We start from the raw sequence: 22,273 nt of genomic DNA, 5'->3' as shown, positions 1-22,273 counted from the left end.
TGAATATTTGAACTGAATTTGAAGATATAGTTTCCCAAGTCAGAAAACACATAGTCTAGTAATGTAAATAGGTAGATACACAACTACTGATAATATTAGGTAATATGTACTGATGCTAACTAAAATTGTAAATTTCTTGGAATTATGATCATGTTCATGCCTATTCTATATCCTTAACCCCTTTCCGTGCCCTGACATTTTACTGAATTAAACAAGCTTGACTAGACAAAGGCAAAGAAGGCTCATCAGCAGTCCAGTGGACTCTACATCCCATTATTTACAACTGTCTTCCACTCTAAAACCTTTGAAGGATGCAACACTTCTGGCTATAGACCCAGGAAAGAGATTTTGTAGGTATGAAAATACCATGAACAGGAAAAAAAGCACACTGATCGCAAATACAAGCCCCCATACAAGAGCCAAAAGGCATTCTTCTAATTGGGGCATTTTCAAGCGTGTGTGTTTTACTCCAAGGTAAAAACGTACCTATTTTCAAAAAAGATTGTGAAGAATTACTTACTGTAGGAGATTAAGCAATTTTAATTTTTGCAAAGACCAAATAAATTTAAAAGGTTTATAGTCTTTTTTTTTTGTGGAAAGTTAATTTCTTCTCAAGCAGGCATTTGCTTATAAATAGAATTCTTTATTCATTTATATCTCGTTTTTGTACCTGATACCTGCACCTAAACTTATCATTTTATGGCCATGGTTTCTCATGGAACTTAATATACTCTTGGACTGCCACTAACTAACTTTTAAAGCAAATGTATTTAAACTACCAATTTTTATCTATAAAATGATATTCTTAATTAAGAATTTATCATATGGTACTGTCCTAGTAAATACCTAATTTGCAACTGGCTCATTTTGCTTACTTGTTTTTGTAAGAAACTTTTATTTCAAATCAGTGCCTTTCTTAAAAAAATTGCTTTTACATATACTGGATACAATGGTGTTATTTGGATACTGTAAGATCATGAGGTGTTTGAGGAGAAAATACTGTGATTACAAGGGACAGGCAAATCATAGAGCCAATCAGGTGTAAGGGTTTTTTCCCTCATACCAGAAGTCCTTAAAATTAATGTCTGAAATGATTCCTGGGCTACTTGATTACCTTTTTCCTTGAGTTAACTTACTGGCAGTTGTTTTAATAACCTTGTAAAAGCAAGATTTTTAAATTCACTTAGGGAAAAAACTGCCATCTCCTGATTTGAGCACTTAGTAATGACCCCTATTAACTCTGTAGTGATTATTAACTTTGTAAATTGTTAATTTTTGAGGTTTAGAACTCAATTTCTAGATAATTTTGAGGTTTAGAACTCCTCCCATTTCTTTATATTTGTTCTTTATATGAGTTTCTTTATATTTGGTGAAACTGAAAGTACTCCAGTGTCATAAATCATTCTGAATGAATGTCCTATTCCCTTTCCCTGGATTGCCTCTTGGCTTTTCTTATTATATATTTCAATCAACTACATGTTTATTGATTCTGGATCTATTATTAGCAATTAAAACTCTTAAAGGATACATAATTTTAAAAACCTCTGGACTGTGAACACTCAGTATTTATTGCCTAACAGCTGTCTTTGCTTTGAAAGATAAAAATCTGAATTATTCTTTTATAATATAGAATATTAGTACTCTGAAATCAAATTATGATAATTGTTATGGAAGAAATAGATCAGTGTTTTGTTTCTCCATAGTACTGTTAAACTTTAAATAAGAATTTTCCCAAGTAGTTTATAAGTAGTTATCAGAAAAGGAGTATTTTATTAAAACCCATAATAATCAACTATAGAGCTCATGGCAAGAAAGGTAAATGAAAAACCAGGCTAGTGTGATATAAGAGGGGATGGTAGGATCTGGGGACAATATAGAATTATATAACTCACTTAAAGGTATTTAAATTTCTTTAAAACATTGTGTTGTCCAAACAAAACTCTGTGCCATGTGACTTTACAACTTCTGGTTTATATTCATTCAGTAATAACAAGATTTTAATGTTTGTATATGGATTTTTAAAAAATAAGGTATCATCGATATACAATCTTATGAAGGTTTCACATGAGCAACATTGTAGTTTCACCATGCGCCTGTATTATCAAGTCCCCTCCCATTGCAATCACTATCCATCAGTGTAGTAAGATGCAAGAGAATCATTACTTGTCTTCTCCATGCTGTACTGCATAACCCATGACCTACCTATATTGTGTGTGCTAATTCTAATGCCCCTTAATCCCCTTCTCCCTCCCTCCCCACCCGCCCTCCCCAGCCCCTTCCCTTTGGTAACCACTAGTCCCTTCTTGGAGTCAGTGAGTCGGCTGCTGTTTTGTTCCTTCAGTTTTGCTTTGCTGTTATACTTGTATATGGATTATTATTTTTTTTGCTTTTTATTAATTTATTTATCTAGTTCTTTATTATCATTTAAAAATTTCTTTTTTAACACTGTTAATTTTTTTTTGTTTTGTTACCATTAATCTACAATTACATGAAGAACATTATGTTTACTAGGCTCTCCCCTACCCCACGTCCTCCCCACAAACCCATTACAGTCACTGTCCATCAGCATAGTAAGATGTTGTAGAATCACTACTTCTCTTCTCTGTGTTGCACAGCCCTCCCCTTTCCCCCACCCCCCACATTATACATGCTAATCATAATACCCCCTTTCTTCTTCCCCACCCTTATCTCTCCCTACCCTCCCATTCTCCCCAATCTCTTTCCCTTTGGTGACTGTGAGTCCATTCTTGGGTTCTGTGACTCTGCTGCTGTTTTGTTCCTTCAGTTTTTCTTTTGTTCTTATACTCCACAGATGAGTGAAATCATTTGGTACTTGTCTTTCTCCGCTTGGCTTATTTCACTGAGCACAATACCCTCTAGCTCCATCCATGTTGTTGCAAATGGTAGGATTTGTTTTCTTCTTATGGCTGAATAATATTCCATTGTGTATATGTACCACATCTTTATCCATTCATCTACTGATGGACACAGGTTGCTTCCATTTCTTGGCTATTGTAAATAGTGCTGCGATAAACATAGGGGTGCATCTGTCTTTTTCAAACTGGAGTGCTGCATCCTTAGGGTAAATTCCTAGCAGTGGAATTCCTGGGTCAAATGGTAAGTCTATTTTGAGCATTTTGAAGAACCTCCATATTGCTTTCCACAATGGTTGAACTAACTTACATTCCCCAGCAGTATAGGAGGGTTCCCCTTTCTCCACAACCTCGCCAACATTTGTTGTTGTTTGTCTTTTGGATGGTAGCCACCCTTACTGGTGTTACTGGTGTGAGGTGATATCTCATTGTGGTTTTAATTTGCATTTCTCTGATAACTAGCAATGTGGAGCATCTTTTCATGTGTCTGTTGGCCATCTGAATTTCTTCTTTGGAGAACTGTCTGTTCTGTTCCTCTGCCCATTTTTTAATTGCATTATTTGCTTTTTGTTTGTTGAGGTGCATGAGCTCTTTATATATTTTGGATGTCAAGCCTTTATCGGATCTGTCATTTACAAATATATTCTCCCATACTGTAGGGTACCTTTTTGTTCTATTGATGATGTCCTTTGCTGTACAGAAGCTTTTCAGCTTGATATAGTCCCACTTGTTCATTTTTGCTTTTGTTTTCCTTGCCTGGGGAGATATGTTCATGAAGAAGTCGCTAATGTTTTTGTCCAAGAGATTTTTGCCAATGATTTTTTCTAAGAGTTTTATGGTTTCATGACTTACATTCAGGTCTTTGATCCATTTTGAATTTACTTTTGTGTATGGGGTTAGACAGTGATCCAGTTTCATTCTCTTACATGTAGCTATCCAGTTTTGCCAGCACCATCTGCTGAAGAGACTGTCATTTCCCCATTGTATGTCCATGGCCCCTTTATTGAATATTAATTGACCATATATGTTTGGGTTAATGTCTGGAGTCTCTAATCTGTTCCACTGGTCTGTGGCTCTGTTCTTGTGCCAGTACCAAATTGTCTTAATTACTATGGCTTTGTAGTAGAGCTTGAAGTTGGGGAGTGAGATCCCCCCAACTTTATTTTTCCTTCTTAGGCTTGCTTTGGCTATCTGGGGTCTTTGGTATTTCCATATGAATTTTTGAACTATTTGTTCCATTTCGTTGAAGAATGTTGCTGGTAATTTGATAGGGATTGCATCAAATCTGTATATTGCTTTGGGCAGGGTGGCCATTTTGACGATATTAATTCTTCCTAGCCAAGAGCATGGGATGAGTTTCCATTTGTTAGTGTCCTCTTTAATTTCTCTTAAGAGTGTCTTATAGTTTTCAGGGTATAGGTCTTTCAATTCTTTGGTTACATTTATTCCTAGGTATTTTATTCTTTTTGATGCAATTGTGAATGGAATTGTTTTCCTGATTTCCCTTTCTATTGGTTCATTGTTAGTGTATAGGAAAGCCACAGATTTCTGTGTGTTAATTTTGTATCCTGCAACTTTGCTGTGTTCCGATATCAGTTCTAATAGTTTTGGAGTGGAGTCTTTAGGGTTTTTTATGTACACTATCATGTCATCTGCAAATAGTGACAGTTTAACTTCTCTTTACCAATCTGGATTCCTTCTATTTCTTTGTTTTGTCTAATTGCTGTGGCTAGGACCTCCAGAACTATGTTAAATAACAGTGGGGAGAGTGGGCATCCCTGTCTTGTTCCCGACCTCAGAGGAAAAGCTTTCAGCTTCTTGCTGTTCAGTATGATGTTGGCTGTGGGTTTATCATATATGGCCTTTATTATGTTGAGGTACTTGCCCTCTATACCCATTTTGTTGAGAGTTTTTATCATGAATGGATGTTGAATTTTGTCGAATGCTTTTTCAGCATCTATTGAGATGATTTTTGTCCTTCTTTTTGTTGATGTGGTGGATGATGTTGATGGAATTTCGAATGTTGTACCATCCTTGCATCCCTGGGATGAATCCCACTTGGTCATGGTGTATGATCCTTTTGATATATTTTTGAATTCGGTTTGCTAATATTTTATTGAGTATTTTTGCATATACGTTCATCATGGATATTGGTCTGTAATTTTCTTTTTTGGTTGGGTCTTTGCCTGGTTTTGGTATTAGGGTGATGTTGGCTTCATAGAATGAGTTTGGGAGTGCTCCCTCCTCTTCTGTTTTTTGGAAAACTTTAAGGAGAATGGGTGTTATATCTTCTCTGTATGTCTGATAAAATTCTGAGGTAAATTCATCTGGCTGGGGTTTTGTTCTTGGGTAGTTTTTTGATTACCGTTTCAATTTCTTTGCTGGTAATTGGTTTGTTTAGATTTTGTGTTTCTTCCTTGGTCAGTCTTGGAAGGTTGTATTTTTCTAGGAAGTTGTCCATTTCTTCTAGGTTTTCCAGCTTCTTAGAATATAGGTTTTCATAGTAGTCTCTAATAATTCTTTGTCTTTCTGTTGGGTCCATCGTGATGTTTCCTTTCTCATTTCTGATTCTGTTGATGTGTGTTGATCCTCTTTTTCTCTTAATAAGTCTGGCTAGAGGCTTATCTATTTTGTTTATTTTCTCAAAGAACCCGCTCTTGGTTTCATTGATTTTTTTCTATTGTTTCATTTTCTCAATTTTGTTTATTTCTTCTCTGATCTTTATTATGTCTCTCCTTCTCCGGGCTTTAGGCCCCATTTGTTCTTCTTTTTCCAATTTTGATAATTGTGACGTTAGACTATTCATTTGGGTTTGTTCTTCCTTCTTTAAATATGCCTGGATTGCTATATACTTTCCTCTTAAGACTGCTTTCGCTGCGTCCCACAGAAGTTGGGGCTTTGTGTTGTTGTTGTCATTTATTTCCATATATTGCTGGATTTCCATTTTAATTTGGTCATTGATCCATTGACTGTTTAGAAGCGTGTTGTTAAGCCTCCATGTGTTTGTGAGCCTTTTTTGCTTTCTTTGTACAATTTATTTCTAGTTTTACACCTTTGTGGTCTGAAAAGTTGGTTGGTAGAATTTCAATCTTTTGGAATTTACTGAGGCTCTTTTTGTAGCCTAGTATGTGGTCTATTCTGGAGAATGTTCCATGTGCACTTGAGAAGAATGTGTATCCTGTTGCTTTTGGGTGTAGAGTTCTATAGATGTCTATTAGGTCCATCTGTTCTAGTGTGTTGTTCAGTGCCTCTGTGTCCTTACTTATTTTCTGTCTGGTGGATCTGTCCTTTGGAGTGAATGGTGTGTTGAAGTCTCCTAAAATGAATGCATTGCATTCTATTTCCTCCTTTAGTTCTGTTAGTATTTGTTTCACATATGTTGGTGCTCCTGTGTTGGGTGCATATATATTTATAATGGTTATATCCTCTTGTTGGACCAGCCCTTTATCATTATGTAATGTCCTTCTTTACCTCTTGTTACTTTCTTTGTTTTGAAGTCTATTTTGTCTGATACTAGTACTGCAACTCCTGCTTTTTTCTCCCTATTGTTTGCATGAAATATATTTTCCATCCCTTGACTTTTAGTCTGTGCATTTCTTTGGGTTTGAGGTGAGTCTCTTGTAAGCAGCATATAGATGGGTCTTGTTTTTTTATGCATTCAGTGACTCTGTGTCTTTTGATTGGTGCATTCAGTCCATTTACATTTAGGGTGATTATTGATAGGTATGTACTTATTGCCCTTTCAGGCTTTAGATTTGTGTTTACCAAAGGTTCCAGGTTACTTTCCTTACTATCTAAGAATCTAACTTAACTCACTTAGTATGCTGCTACAAACACAATCTAAAGGTTCTTTTCTATTTCTCCTCCTTTTTCTTCCTCCTTCATTCTTTATATATTAGGTATCAAATTCTGTACTTTTTGTCTATCTCTTGATTGACTTTTGGGGATAGTCAATTAATTTTGCATTTGCCTCACAATCAGCTGCTCCACCTTCCCTACCATGCTTTTACTACCTCTGGTGACAGCTATCCAACCCTAGGAACCCTTCCATCTATAGAAGTCCCTCCAAGATAGACTGCAGAGATGTTTTGTGGGAGGTAAACTCTCACAGCTTTTGCTTATCTGGAAATTGTTTAATCCCTCCTTCAAATTTTAATGATAATCTTGCCGGATAAAGTAATCTTGGTTCCAGGTCCTTCTGCTTCATGGCATTAAATACATCATGCCACTCCCTTCTGGCCTGTAAGGTTTCTGCTGAGAAGTCTGATGTTAGTCTGATGTTAGCCTGATGGGCTTTCCTTTGTATGTGATCTTATTTGTGCCTCTGGCTGCTTTTAACAGTCTGTCCTTATCCTTGATCTTTCCCATTTTAATTACTATGTGTCTTGGTGTTGTCTTCCTTGGGTCCCTTGTGTTGGTGGACCTGTGGATCTCCATGGCCTGAGAGACTATCTCCTTCCCCAGATTGGGGAAGTTTTCAGCAACTACCTCCTCAAGACACTTTCTATCCCTTTCTCTCTTCTTCTTCTGGTGTCCCTATAATGCGAATATTGTTCCGCTTGGATTGGTCACACAGTTCTCTCAATATTCTTTCATTTTTAGAGATCCTTTTTTCTCTCTGTGCCTCAGCTTCTTTGTATTCCTCTTCTCTAGTTTCTAATTCATGTATTGTCTCCTCCACCATATCCAGCCTGCTTTTAATACCCTCCATCGTGTTCTTCAAGGATTGGATCTCTGACCTGAATTCACTCCTGAGTGCTTGGATGTCTTTCCATACCTCCATTAGAATGTTGATGATTTTTATTTTGAACTCCCTTTCAGGAAGAGTCACGAGGTCCATATCATTTAAATCTTTCTCCGGAGTTGTATTAACAATTTTACTCTGGACAAGGTTCTTTTGGAATTTCATGTTTGTATATGGCGCCCTCTAGTGTCCAGAAGCTCTATTCTGGAGCTGCTCAGCCCCTTTAAGCAATGTTCGGGGGTCGCAGGAGAGCGGTACTCGTGCCTGGGGGAACGAAAGAGCTGTCCCCCGCCTCCCAGCTGCTGTGCCTGTCTCCACTGCCTGAACCAGTGGGCCGGTTACACAGGTATGTTCTTGTCCCAGAGCAGCCAGGTATTTATCCCTGCTTTCCACAAGCAGCTGGAATCCCAGTTTCCCCAGGAACTGCCTGTGTTAACTTCCCAACCCAGTAGTCATGCGAGTCTCATGAAAGCACCAAGAAATGTAGGTTTGTGCTCCCAGAGCAGATCTCCGGAGCTAGGTATTCATCAGTCCCAAGCCTTCCACTCCCTCTCTGCTCCGTTTCTCTTCCTCCCGCCGGTGAGCTGGTGTCGGGGAGGGGCTTGGGTCTTGCGGAGCCACAGCTCTGGTACGTTACCCCGTTCGCTGAGGTCTGCTCTTTTCTCCAGGTGTGTGCAGTCTGACGCCGTTCTCTTTCCTGTTGCTCTCTTAGGATTAGTTGTGCCAATTTAATTTTCTAATTGTATCCAGTCTTAGGAGGAAGCCTCTGTCTCTCCTCTCACGCCGCCATCTTTTCGGATTATTTTTAAATAATAAATGTGTTTGAATCTTGTGCTCATCTATCAATATATTTGCATGGGGCACATGTTATTTTGATGGATTAAAAAAAATACCAAATGAGGTGAAAATACTCCCACCCCATTCCTCATCCTTTTTTTACTTGCTAATCTTAGTTCCTGTGGTGATACTCAAAGGTAGAGTTAGAGTGATAAATGGGGTGAAGGGTAGAGACTGTGTATCTTGACAGTTTTATCAAAACAGCTGTAACAAAATAGGATGGAAAATCTGGCATTGTGGGACTTGTAGAAAATTCGTATTTTCCAGCTTCATTAAACTCTTATCCCCTTACAGTGGATTTACAAAATGAAAACAAAAACAAAAACAAAAATCCCATTCATTGTTATCTATATATTTATATATTTTACTTTTACAGCCTGAGGAAGAACTTGATCCAGAAGAGAGGGACAACTTCCTCCAACAGCTTTATAAGTTTATGGAAGACAGAGGTATTTTCATGCTCATTATTTAAAAGTAGTTTTTTTTTTTCAGTTCTACATTCTAGTTTTATGCATCATTTTTGTTAGAATCATGGACATATAGATTTGGATTTTGAGGAAAGCCTAGGAATCAGTTGTAGCTGACAATAAAGTATTTGGAATAAAAACTATTAGTATCTATTTTGAGTGGAAATACATAGGCAAATAGTTTTGGTATGATTAAATTTAGGCTCCTTTGGACTTATAAAACCAAAAAATACTAAAACAGTATTTCAGTAATAGAGAACAAACAGTCGTTGTTAATCTACATGCCCATTTAATTGCCAATACTGTCTTTACAGCAAGTAAACTGCCCTTATCCTTGGTCACAACAAAGTAAACATAATAGAGGAGTCCCTTTCTAAACAGAATAGAACTTCCTAACAGAAGAAACAGAACCTTTATAAATCATCATACTTCTTGGCATTGCATTAGTACTGGAAAATCCTCAGATTGATCCTAGAAATTCTGTGGCCTTCAGAATTTACACTTCAGATCACTGCTAATAGTTAACATGTGTTCAAGCAGTGACTACAGAACCGTGACCTAAAACGTGCCCTTTGTGTTGCCTGTGCTCTTGCCCACCCTTCCTGAATGAGCAGCATTGTTACACCTTGCAGTCCCAAGGTTTAGTTTCATTATCCCCAACTCAGTGGCAGTTAGGTGATTTTATTAGATGTGGCAGTAAACCTAAATACCACTACAATGCTATATAAGAAATATAGAGAATATCATGTGTTGTCTTACATAATTTAAGGTTTTTTAAATGTATATCTTTGATTAATGACATTTGGGATATTAGAAATTGATAGCTTTGAAACTTAAATTTCCCACTTGAATAAACATTTCATTCCTACCCTCTGATATTAAAAGGTACTCCAATCAACAAACCACCTGTTTTGGGCTACAAAGATCTCAATCTCTTCAAACTTTTTAGACTGGTTTATCATCAAGGTGGATGTGACAATGTAAGTAAGGGTGTGATGAGAAGTTAAATCATCTAATGGTGCACTGTTCTATGTAATTTTAGGTAATAAACATTTTCTTAATGAATATACAATATTATTGTAAAGGTTATTTCCCTTTGCAGATGTTAACAAATGAAAACTTAATTTTCCAGATTGATAGTGGTGCTGTATGGAAGCAAATTTATATGGACCTTGGCATTCCTATTTTGAATTCAGCTGCTTCTTACAATGTAAAAACTGCTTATAGAAAGTAAGTAGCATAGTTTATTTGTGAAAGAATATGTATTTACAGGGAATATTTTCCATTTAATTTGTTAAAAGACAAGAACACATCCATCAAAGAGCATTAGGGAAAGGATATAAAAAGATTTGGGTACTTGTGATGGGAAGTTACTTCAGTGCACAAGTCTGCTTTACTCCATTTTTTTATTTTGTCCTGATTTCCTTTTCAAGTTAGGGATGTAGGCAATGTTTATAGTCTGAAATGACAATATATGCTGTAGAGCTGCATCTTTTGTGGTGAACAATCTTCATATCAAAACTGTGATAACTGTTCATTTATCACAGGTTCAGATTTTTCAGGAAGAAATTTTATTTTATGAATAATATTTTGCTTTATAGTCCTATGTAAAACACCAAGAAATTAGTAACATAGAAAAAGCACTTAAAAAAAAAGTCTTGAGTTTTAGTTTTAAAAAAAAATTGTGTTTAATAAAATAGTGTTCATGTTAAATATTAGGACTAACATTTTTTAAAATGAAATATTGTTTGTTTAGGTATCTCTATGGTTTTGAGGAGTACTGCCGTTCTGCAAATATTCAATTCAGGACTATTCACCACCATGAACCCAAAGTAAAAGAGGAAAAAAAAGACTTAGAAGAATCAATGGAAGAGGCTCTAAAAGTAGATCAAGAAATGCCATTAGTAGAAGTGAAGAGTGAACCCGAGGAAAATATTGATTCAAACAGTGAAAGTGAAAGAGAAGAAGTAGAATTAAAATCTCCAAGAGTAAGTAGTTAATACTAGTTTTATCGGGTTTATCTTAGGATTATTTAAAATTTTTTGTTATGTACACAAAAATACTTCAAGGAAACTAGTTTGTTTTCCAGTATTTAGTTATGCTTTAGGCATACTAGCCTGGCAACCTTTTCTTAAATGTCACATATTATTTCTTCTACTTGGAGACCATTCCTCCTGTTGTTTTCTATTTATGTCTATTCAAGTCATTGTCATCTGGGGTCAATCTCAAATACTCAGTTCTTTCAAGTTTTTTGCTAAAATTATCACCTTACGAAGCCTATCCTGGTAACCTTATCTAAATTGTAACCTACCTCCTCTCTTTGGCCCTGGCAATCCCTCTAAGGTTGTTCTTTTAATCTGTAATTTACTTATTTATTCTGTTTATTATTTATTGTTTCTTTTACCTACTGTGCACCTGAATCACATTCCATGAGGACAGGGATTAGGGCTAAATCTGTTCACTGGCTGATCCCAGGCATCTAGAAGAGGGCCTAGCATATAGTAAAGACTTACTAAATCATTACTAAGTTAGCAAATCTTATTTATAATACCTGTGCCCCTAGCCAGGTCTGATCTTTTCCTTCTCTGTTACTCCACAGCACACTGTACAGCTTTTGCAGCAGTACACATTTTCACATCCTTCCTTGTTTTCTAATCACATGCACACTGATTTTATCTTCTAAGTGTACTTTTTGTTCTGTTTGTATCTAAGTCCTATGTAGAAGTTATCATCCACTATTTTGGTCTTTGTCAAATGATGTCTACATAGTAGGATTTACCACATTTAAGGAGAAAGAAATTACTGCACTTTCAAAGAAGTGCCCTTACTATAAAATACATCTTATTTTCCAGTGAAATCATATTTAATGAAAGAGGAGGTGAAATTATCTTCTCTTTTATTTGCTCACAAACCATTTTTTAAAACTGTCCATTCTGATGATCATCTAGTAAATGGAATCTTACAGTGAATTCCATGAAACATTGAAATTGGTTTGTTTCTTTGATATTTTTAAGTTAAAAAAATTATAAATGCACATAACATAGAATTTATCATCCTAAGCATTTTTAAGTGTACAGTCCAGTGGCGTTAACTACATTCACACTGTTGTGCATCAGCACATCCATCTGTAGAACTATTTTCATCTCGGAAAACTGAAACCATACCCACTCAACAGTAACTCCCCATCCCTGTCTCCTGCAGCTTCTGGCAACCACCGTTCTATTCTCTGTTGCTAAGAAATTGACTACTCTAGGTACCTCATATAAATGGAATTATAGTATTTGTCCTTTTGTGACTGACTTATTTCACTCAGCATAATGTCTTCAAGGTTCACCCATAAATGTGTCAGATTTTGCTTCCTTTTTAAGACTGAATAATACCTCCTTCCTCATCTTAAGTAAAAAATCTGCAGAGTGTTGCATAGTGTGGATGTACCATAAATTTACCCTCCTCAAGATTTTCTCCAATTTTTTATGATGATAAAAAGTGCTGTAATAAATATGCTTATAAAAATATCCTCCTCACTTTATCTGAATATAGAGAGGGCAGACTTCTAAAAATGTTATTTCTGGGACAAAAGCATACAGACCTAAATTTTGATAGATAAACAGTTGCTCTTATTCATTTAAGTACAAATATTTAAAGAGCACCTAGTATGTGCAAGCACTGTCTAGGTCTGAGGATACAGAAATGAATAGTACAAAGTCCCTGTCCTCATGGAACTTAATTTCTAGTTATTTGTAATAAGAAAAATAAATTTCTTCTTTTTCTGCCTTTGAAGTTTAAATAGCACAAGGCAGGAACTAGGGAAAACATTTGTGATACTGAGATACTAAGTGTAAAGTATTCTAGTGCTCCCTAAGTTGCTGGCTCTCTTGTTTTTTTTTCATCCTCACTTTACTCCAAATGGAGGGGAATTCTGCCACTATATAGAGGTTGACTTGTAGGACAACTTTAGGAGGTGATGAAATGGCTCCCCAGTTATCATCAGTTGAGCATGCAACAAGAGGCTGGATAGAAGTTGCTGGGGGTAAAAGAAGTTCCTACTGGCCCGGTGATCTCTCCAAATACTCAATCAAGGAAATCAGCTCATTTTTTGGCCACTGATGTAATGCAGTCTGTTTAAAATATAGTCACACAGAAATACAGTGATAATGTAAATTTTATCTTAAAAAAACAGTAGAATTATAGACAACAGAGCTTTTAAAGTGTCCATAATTTAGGGGGTTGATTTATAAATATTATTATTATTATTATTAACTTGTATCATTAACATTTAGATAATTCTTTTAAAACTTAGATTATAGCCAAGAAAATTTTAATGTGAGATACAAAAATGTGAACAAAGGAGAAATTAAGTAGCCAAGGATCATAGTAGACATGGACATAATTAAGTAATTTACATGAGTCACTCTTACTTTTGAGGGGAAGAGAAACTTACATAGGAGTTGATGGGTTGTCATTTCACATCTCAAGCCAGAGAAAAGACTAGTCATTGCTGTGAAGGTTTAAGAAAAAGAAGCATTTTTCTCATTTTTTCCCCCATTCTGGTGATACTTATTTTAAAGCTTTTATCCCCTCTTAGGGACGGAGGAGAATTGCTCGAGATACAAATTCTATTAAAAAGGAAATTGAAGAAGAGAAAACAGAAGACAAATTAAAAGATAATGATACAGAAAATAAGGATGTAGATGATGACTATGAAACTGCAGATAAAAAAGAAAGTGAGCTACTACTGGGGAGAAAAACCACACCAAAGCAAAAGGAGAAGAAAATTAAAAAGCAGGAGGATTCTGACAAAGACTCAGATGAAGAGGAAGAGAAAAGCCAAGAGAGGTACATTATCTTATATTTGTTCTCCAGAAGCACCTGTCTGGGGTACAGCAGTGCTCCATTCCTGCTTAGAGATTCAGGTTTGAGGGAACGTTTTCTTATTGGGACTTCCATTCCTCTTGTCTAATGAAGGTGAGACACATTGTGAAGATGATGTGTATCGCCTTTCGGAATTGGAGAATATACTGGTCGCACCATTTTAATAGCACTTGTGCCCTAAACAGTGGCCTCAAAGAAGGCTGCGCCACCCAGTCAAAAGAAAGGTCCTGCAGTTGACAGCAGGGAAGGGAGCTGGAGAAAAATGGAGGAAGTGGACAAGAGGAAACAGCGACAGCAAAAATTCCATTTTAAAAAAGGTACAATGTGGGAAAGCTAACAAACACATGGGTGCACAGTACTAGCAGATGTTTCTGTGTGTTAGCTTTATTAAGACATTGTTCTTTTTCAAGTTATTGTATTAGAGTAAGTGGCATGCACCCCTGATTCTAGTATGGAAAATACATTCTTGCCCCACATCACATCAATAAATTTCAGCTTTTTAAAAAAATGTCCATCCTGTTTGCTGTTGAGTGAAACTGGGTTTTTTTTCCATGTATTACACATGTATGGACTAAATTGAATTAAAAATAACCAAAGATTAGACAGTTCAGCTACACCAAGGTAGTGTCTGACCATGCTTAGTTGGCCAATTCTGTGTTGTCAAATGGATTTACTAATTTTTATATACTACTAAAAGTTGAATTTTAATTCAGCAACATAGTATAACATACTTATTTGTAATACAAGCTCTCCTTCGTAGTTAAAAAAATTTTTTTTATTTTATGATGCTAAATTTTCTACAAATTTGAGTTGTTAAGCATAATTTGGGGAAAATGGAGTTGCTGCATCCAACTAGTGACTGACACCCATCTGAAAAGTAACCATTGAGAAAAATATTTGGAAAAATAGGAAAGATTGGTGAGTGAGAAAGGTAATGTATGATTCAATACAAATAGGTTCAGGAGCTATCACAATTCCATGCGAATTAGATTAGTGAATAAAGAAAGTTCTGCAGTGAATATGATTACAATTAGGATAAGTGGGAGGAAATAACTAGAGTATAATGAAATGAATGTAGTATTTCAAATATTTGGACAGTAATTTTAAAGGTGATCCACTTAAAAAATAGGGCTTAATTTGAAGTTTTGTTTAAAATGAGCATCAAAATATGTATATATGTACATAATAAAACACATAACATATATATATAAATAATTATGTAGCTTTAAAAACCTTCATAATTGATATGTAAATGGTGCAAATATTTATTTTAGAAAATATTTCAGACTTGAATAGGAAGAACAATATTTCCTTTTATTAAATAAAAATTGAATATATACACAAATAGTCTGTATTCTCATTCAATGGCAGGAATTATGTAAGTGGGAGACTTTTTAATCTCTACAGATTTCTATTTTAAGTAGTTTCTCTCATAGTGTTTTGAAATTACCTTATCAGGCTACAGTTGGAAGGTGCCCTTGGAGAAAAAACATTCCCATGGCAAACGGGTTGTCAGTGCTTCTTCGTGCCGGGTCCTCTAGTGGTCACCAAGAATAATGCCCACATTTATTATAGAGCGTAATACCTCCTCTTGAACATTTAAAACTCTTGTGACACTAGAATGATCTTTGAGGCAAATCCCTACTGAATCCTTGCAAGCTTCATGCAGAGTATTTTATTTGTGAAAATGTTAAAAGTACTGTTGAACTTCCTGTGTGACTCTCTTTATACATGATTATCAAAACAAAGAAAAGCTGATGGAGATGAGTAAAAACAAACAGATTAATGCAAGACATGCAAGCTTTGTTCTACAGATGCTATCCCACAGTTTCAACAAGTGACCTAGATTTCAAGTATCTATTGTTTCTTTGTTAAGTTGGAGAAACCTTTAGAATATGAACTAGTTTACAAGATGGTTACTAAGGTAGATAGCCCATGTTCACTATTTTGCCCACAAGGAAACTAATATTGCTAAGAACCATTCTAAATTGAGCAGACAGTAGTAGTGAAGTAGATTTAAGAGAACTTAGTTGCAGGAAGTTACAACTACCTGTGGATAATATTCACATATAAGGTGACACTTGAGTATAAATCCTAAAGACACAGTATATGGTTCTTATTTTATCAAAAGTGATATATCTTATGCCGTATCATCTTTAACTGTGATTACTGATTGGCCTTTAAGAAGTGTGGACTTACTATTGGTACAGTGCACCTTTACAGTCCATAAAAATCTTCTCCTTCTCCTCCTTCTTCTCCTCCTCCACTGACATGCTATTAAGGTAATACTTAGGTTGTGACTATTCTACATGTTGGATTCTTATAGCACATACTAGTTTGCTCTCCATCAAGTTATTAGAAGCATTATCAATGTTATAATTTACTGCAGGGAAGAAACTGAAAGCAGATGTGACTCTGAAGGTGAGGAAGATGAGGAAGACACTGAACCCTGTCTAACAGGAACCAAAGTGAAAGTGAAATACGGACGAGGGAAAACACAGAAAATCTATGAAGCCAGTATTAAAAGCACTGAAATTGATGATGGAGAAGTTTTATACTTGGTACATTACTATGGATGGAATGTTAGGTAAGCAAGAAATGTATTTTCTTACTATTGAAATTTCTTTCATTGGTTCAGAAAAGATCAATTTAATGTTGTGAAGAACTAAAGCAGATGGTATATATGTATTTACAAAGCACTCCTTGTAATATACAGATGGCCAACACACATGGAGAGATGCTCAACATCACTAATCATCAGGGAAATGCAAATCAAAACCACAGTGAGATAGTAACCTCATACCAGTCACACTGATTACTATCCAAAGACAGTAAGTGTTGGTGAGGATGTGAAGAAAAGGGAACCTTCATGCCCTGTTGGTGGGAAGGCACACAATGGTGCAGCCACTGTGTGGCAGTTCCTCAAAAAATTAAAAATAGAAATAGCATACAACCAACTAATTCTACTTCTTGGAATTTACCCAAAGAAAACAAAAACACTAATTTGAAAAGATATATGCACACCTATGTTTAATGTAAAATTATTTACAATAGCCAAGATATAGAAGCAACCTAAGTTCCACCAATAGATGAATGGATAAAGAAGATATGGTACATACGTACAATGGAATATTATTTGGCCACAAAAAAGAATGAAACCTTGCCATTTGTATGAACATGGATAGACCTAGAAGGTATTGTGCTTAGTAAAATAAGCCAGAGAAAGACAAATACCATATAATTTCACTTGTATGTGGAATCTAAAAGACAAAACAAAAGAACAAACAAAACAGAAACAGTTTCATAAATACAGAGAACAAACTGGTGGTTGCCATAGAAGAGGGTGATGGAGGGAGTGTGGGTAAAAATAGATGAAGGGCATAAAGAAGTATAAACTTCCAGTTATAAAATAAATAAGTCACAGGAATGAAAAGTAGGGAATTTAGTTAACACTGTAATAACTTTATATAGTGAGAGATGGTAACTAGACTTAACATGGTGAATATTTTGTAATGTATGTGATTGTCAAATCACTATGTTGTATGCTGAAACCAATATTGTATATAAACTATACTTCAATTAAAAATAAGAAAGCATACCTTGTGTCTGATTCTCCAAGATTTCCAACACTCCCACTATTTTGCAGTAGTTACAGCCAAAAGTCACCAGGATTATACTTGTAGTTCAACAATTTGGATTTATTACTCATTTGCAGTGAGGGAGAACTCACAGAATGGGGAACCACTGTGCTTCTCAGTAAGAGGGTGTTTGATGAATCAGTGAAAGCCCAAGGCACCACCTTTGGGAACAGCAATAGCCCAGAATTCTGTGGAAACATCCTGAAGTCCCATGGCTTCCAACAGTGCAAGTGGTTTGTTGTTTTGTTTGTTTATTATGTTTATTAGAAATCAAGCAGGTTTCAAGCATTTTAATAATTTTAAATTGGTTAATAAAAAAAATGTTAGAAAGATCTTCAATTTCAGCTTGTTAGATGATTTGGGGGAGGGTTTAGGAAATGGAGCTCTGCTGTGGATTGGATACTGACAAGAAGTGGAGGTAACTCTATGATTGGTTATCTTAATAACCGTTATCTAGAAGGACAGAAGACTAGACCAAGGTTAATGTCACAACTGATAAAGCAGCTGCAGTCAGGAGGAAACGATGTTTGGTCATTTTTGTGGCTTGGAAAATGTACCCATTTTTCCTGTGTTTATCCCCATTAGGGAATGGTCTTGTTTTTCTCTCGATCCATCATGGTCATGCAGCAGACTTGTCTGGTGGATATGTTCCATGAAACTGCTTCTGCTCAGTAGAGCAGGACCTAGCTGTTAGGGCCAGATCAGCTCTGAAGCAAAGCCAAGGCCTAGCTGATAATACCAGGCCGGCTCCTGAATGTCAGGGACTGCTTTACTCTTAATCCTTTAGAAACCCTTGTGTGTTTAGTATGTCTGCTTGCCCTGTATTTGCTTGAACCCAGAGTGCTCTAAGGTTTCCCTATATACTTGATATGTGCTCCTTTATGCCTCAGCTCCTAATTCCCTCATCTCTAAATTGGGCAAGATAAAGAACCTGCTTTGGAGAGATGTTGTGAGAAACAGTGGTAACATCTGTATTATACAAAGTGCTTAGAATACCTGGCACTTAGTAAGTGCTCACTAAATGTTAACTCTTACCTTTAGTGAGTGAAGTCAGGTTTCTTTTCATCTTGTGTCAGAGTATGCGTTTAACAAATGGAGTATAAAACTTTAAAATTTCTCTTTTCTCAAACCAGCCCCTATGCCCTTCACTTTTCTGTCTACACTAGAAACAAACTCTTTAGTCTATCACCTTATTGTTTAAATGTATGTTGTTGAATTCAGTGGGAAAGGACTACATTTACCAACTTCGATTCTCTTAACTTGGCGGTTGCAGCACATTGTGGCCTTTTTCCCTCAGATCCTATTCAGCTCACAACCACCCACTCTTTCTTACTATCTATGTATATCTGTTCTGCTTTATACAGTTTCCCCTTCCTGTCATCCTCTCTCATCTTTTTAATGTTTTAATGTATGACTCTTCTCAACAGTCCTTTTATTATGTGCTGTCATTCTTCCTAACTGGTTATCTTCCAAACTAGTTAACCTAACTGGTTACATACATGGTCCATGATTTTTCATTGTCTTTCTTATACTTTTAAAAGCTGGTATAGTTCTGGTCTGCTCAGAGATAGAGCCAGTGTAGTCCTAGGAGAATCTGGATGGATGACTAAAACAGGGTAGATGTGCAACTGTGAGGAGAGTCCTGGTTTCTAGTTGAGAAATCCTGGGACCCACCCTTGGTTGGCAATATTAATGCTGGAAGTGCCTACATGACATTCTGTGGTGACCAGGGCAGTGTAGCCTGGACCATATACTCCAGATTGGGCCTGTGCTTCTTTGTTGTCTCATAGGTCCTATGGAATTTTGGAATTGGGCAGTTATGATACATACTTTTCTTACTGCACTTACCAGACTGTACATGATTCTACTATATGTCTGTCTTACACACCAGACTGCAAGTTGCGTGAGAGCAAGGGCCTCCCTTGTCTTCTCTACTGTCTGTGTAACTTCCTCATACAGTGCCTGGGATGCTAGTAGGCCCTCAGTAAATGTGCAAATAAAGGACTATTTCTAAATAAGGTAAGAATATAGATATTTAAAAGCCTGGTAAAATGAAGATACTGGGTAAAGCCATGAGGAGATACTTTTCAGTCTATAGTATAGGTAGTCACGGTACCCTGCCCACTGAAACTTGTGGATATTGGAACCCTGTTCTTACTCTGTACAACTCCATGGTGACCAGGTTACAGAGTGAGGGTGTGGTTTCCATTAACATGGTGCAGTTCAAAGCAGGGACTGCCTGTAATTTTTTTTTTCTTTCTTAAATGTTCAGATTTTGGATTTCAGTTGAGTTCTATAAATACCTGTATATTTACAATAATGTAAGAACTGTTATTTAGTTTAAGGAAGTTTAACTTATTTGCCCCTAACTAGTAACTTGGACCGACTATATTGAAATTTAAAAGTGATGTCAGTGTTTTGGAAAAAGGTAATGAGTTTTCAATTTGAGCTGAACAGAATAAACTTAAAGAAAATGAAATATATCTAAAAAATTTGGAGTCTTAGAGGTGACACAGTTCAGAATAAAATTTTTTTAGAAATACTAGAGGCAAGAGAGTATTCTGGGAGGAAAAGGAATCCATAATAAATTTATGTGGAACTGATCATATTACACATTTGTTTACCTGACTTATCTTTGCATTATTCTGTCAACAGAATGAATTCTAGGGCAGAGTCGGCCTATTTCATTAAGCTCAGATTTGTGGGAATTGTGGAAAACAGCAGTTCAGTTGAATCCCTGTTTAGAGTCTGCTCACCAGCTCTTCCCTCAGAGCCTGTCTACCTGAAGGAATTCTTCTGCCTTGCTCTCGGGGGCAGGGGCACAAAGCGCACGCAGTGTAGTGGCTGGCATGTTACCAGCAGACCAGCCCCGGTGCTCTCCATGTTTCTGCCAACACTAGGACCAAACTGATTACCTCAGTGTTATGTTTATTTGGTGAACAGATTTCAAATTAGGTATTACTGTGAATTTTCAATTTTTTATTTTAAGGTATGATGAATGGGTGAAGGCCGACAGGATAATCTGGCCTTTGGACAAAGGTGGACCAAAGAAAAAACAGAAGAAAAAAGCTAAAGTATGTACATAAATTCTTACCCTTTATGATACAGGAGTTATTCTTTTGTATTGTAATTTTTATAAGTCCTCTTTTGTCACTGTAATAATCATTTTGATTCTTTTAAGGTGATTGTGATTTTTTCTTTATTCACCCAGAAGCTAAAAAAGTAAAAAATGTAAACACAATCCCACACTGTTTCAGGAAAACCAGGGATCCTTAGGGCATACGCTTCAACTCAAATGCTTACACAGGCTATACTGAAAAAGGGTAAGAGTGACAAAAAGGACTGATAATGACAAAAAAGAGGACATGTTTCTCGTCTATAGAGAGGGCAGAACTAACCACTGTGTTGTGAGATACAGACTCAGGGTTGCCAGATTTTAGGGTATTTCGAGACAACTACATTTTTTAAAATGTGAAATCTAATTTTTACATGTATTAAAATTAAAATGCTTCATTTTAAAAGCCATACCTGTTGGCCAGTTGTACCCTCAGCCATACACTCAATTTTCAGCTTTTGCTGTAGAGATTCACCTAGTGTTTTATATGTCTGCTGGCAGATACCTTTCTTTTCCTCAGGGAAACAGTAAGGAACAGGCTGAGTGCTGAGTAGTTGTACAGCTCTCTAATACACTGAGCTCTGGCCTTCACAGTATAAGTGCGGCATTACAAATTTTAGAATATCATATTCCTATAAATACAAAATATGTTTAGCAAACTATTTGTTTTTAATTTTTCTGTTAGCACAGATTAGGGGTTGACATATAAAATACCTAACCTTTTTGAGCTGCAATTTTCCTTAGAGAAGTAGAATGCTCATTTTTAATAAGACATTGGCCCCTCTCACAGATTTTGTTGTTATTACCCAGAATAAAGACGACAGTGAGAAGGATGAAAGGAGGGATGAAGAAAGGCAGAAGTCGAAACGGGGACGACCTCCCTCAAAATCTGCCCTTTCATCAAACCTGCCGTATGGTTTGTCTAAGGCTCCAAACAGTGAAGGAAAATCAGGTACCAGAAGTGCTTGCTGCTATTTGCCAGACAGCTCACCTCTGTCAAATGGAATGGAAGGTGCTCAATTTTGAGGATCATTGATTTTAAAAATCATTAATATAAATAATAAAACTTCAGTTGTATGACAAATTCAAAGAAAGTCATCTAGGTTTTTAAACTATAAGAATATGTTTATTTTAGAATATGTTTACTGAAAATGTAGTGATGTTTTACTTTAATTTAGGAATACCTAAATATGTCAGTGTCATAGGAATTTTCCATTTTAATAGAGGGTGGGTTGACAAGCCTTGCATCCTCCTTTGTGCTACACTGTCCTTCAAGCATGCACCAGTCTCCTGTAATTCAGTACTGATCAGCTAGGATGTTCAGCAAAGCTCTGAGACCTTGTTCAAGACAGCACTAACGTGGTAGGCATGCTTTGTGATGAGTGTAGATGAGTATACTCATCTTATTCTGCTTTTATTCTGCTTTTACCTTTTTTCCCACGTTCCTACCTTTGTATGTTTTTCCATGTAATCTAAGAGATGTTAAATAGTTGTCTTATATAAAAATTTCCCTCCTTTCAAGAAAAAAATGTGTTCTGAACTACAGGATTGCCATTAATCCATATGGTGCTTGTGTGCATTAGAAAAGGGCATCCTCCTCCTTTTTACTGCTATCTGTGATAAGGTTGTCATAATACACAATATAAAATGTCCAGAGTGAAAGACACCCTCTCAGATGGCATGTCCTGCAGTGTGCAACCTCCAAAACTATAGATAATAGTCTTGCT

At 36.2% G+C, this 22,273-nt stretch overlaps 1 protein-coding gene across 8 annotated transcripts in view; it reads left to right on the top strand.

The window, feature by feature from the left end:
- Positions 1 to 22,273, top strand: part of ARID4A (AT-rich interaction domain 4A) — a 66,467-nt gene that overhangs the window by 29,770 nt on the left and 14,424 nt on the right. For 4 of the 8 annotated variants that reach the window (XM_036918939.2, XM_036918913.2, XM_036918921.2 and 1 more), the window contains 9 exons: positions 8,831 to 8,903; positions 9,807 to 9,901; positions 10,054 to 10,151; positions 10,678 to 10,909; positions 13,507 to 13,757; positions 16,183 to 16,380; positions 17,509 to 17,664; positions 20,421 to 20,505; positions 21,357 to 21,558. In XM_036918939.2, coding sequence (XP_036774834.2) covers positions 8,831 to 8,903; positions 9,807 to 9,901; positions 10,054 to 10,151; positions 10,678 to 10,909; positions 13,507 to 13,757; positions 16,183 to 16,380; positions 17,509 to 17,664; positions 20,421 to 20,505; positions 21,357 to 21,558 — 1,390 coding nt within the window. The remainder of the gene's footprint in view (positions 1 to 8,830; positions 8,904 to 9,806; positions 9,902 to 10,053; positions 10,152 to 10,677; positions 10,910 to 13,506; positions 13,758 to 16,182; positions 16,381 to 17,508; positions 17,665 to 20,420; positions 20,506 to 21,356; positions 21,559 to 22,273) is intronic. The other 4 variants (XM_036918960.2, XM_036918949.2, XM_036918928.2 and 1 more) reach the window with 3 other exon arrangements.

This window comes from Manis pentadactyla, chromosome 11 (genome assembly GCF_030020395.1).
Source record: "Manis pentadactyla isolate mManPen7 chromosome 11, mManPen7.hap1, whole genome shotgun sequence".
Classification (NCBI taxonomy): domain Eukaryota; kingdom Metazoa; phylum Chordata; class Mammalia; order Pholidota; family Manidae; genus Manis; species Manis pentadactyla.
Note: the sequence above shows the minus strand (reverse complement) of the source record. Positions and strands in the feature narration are given on the sequence as shown.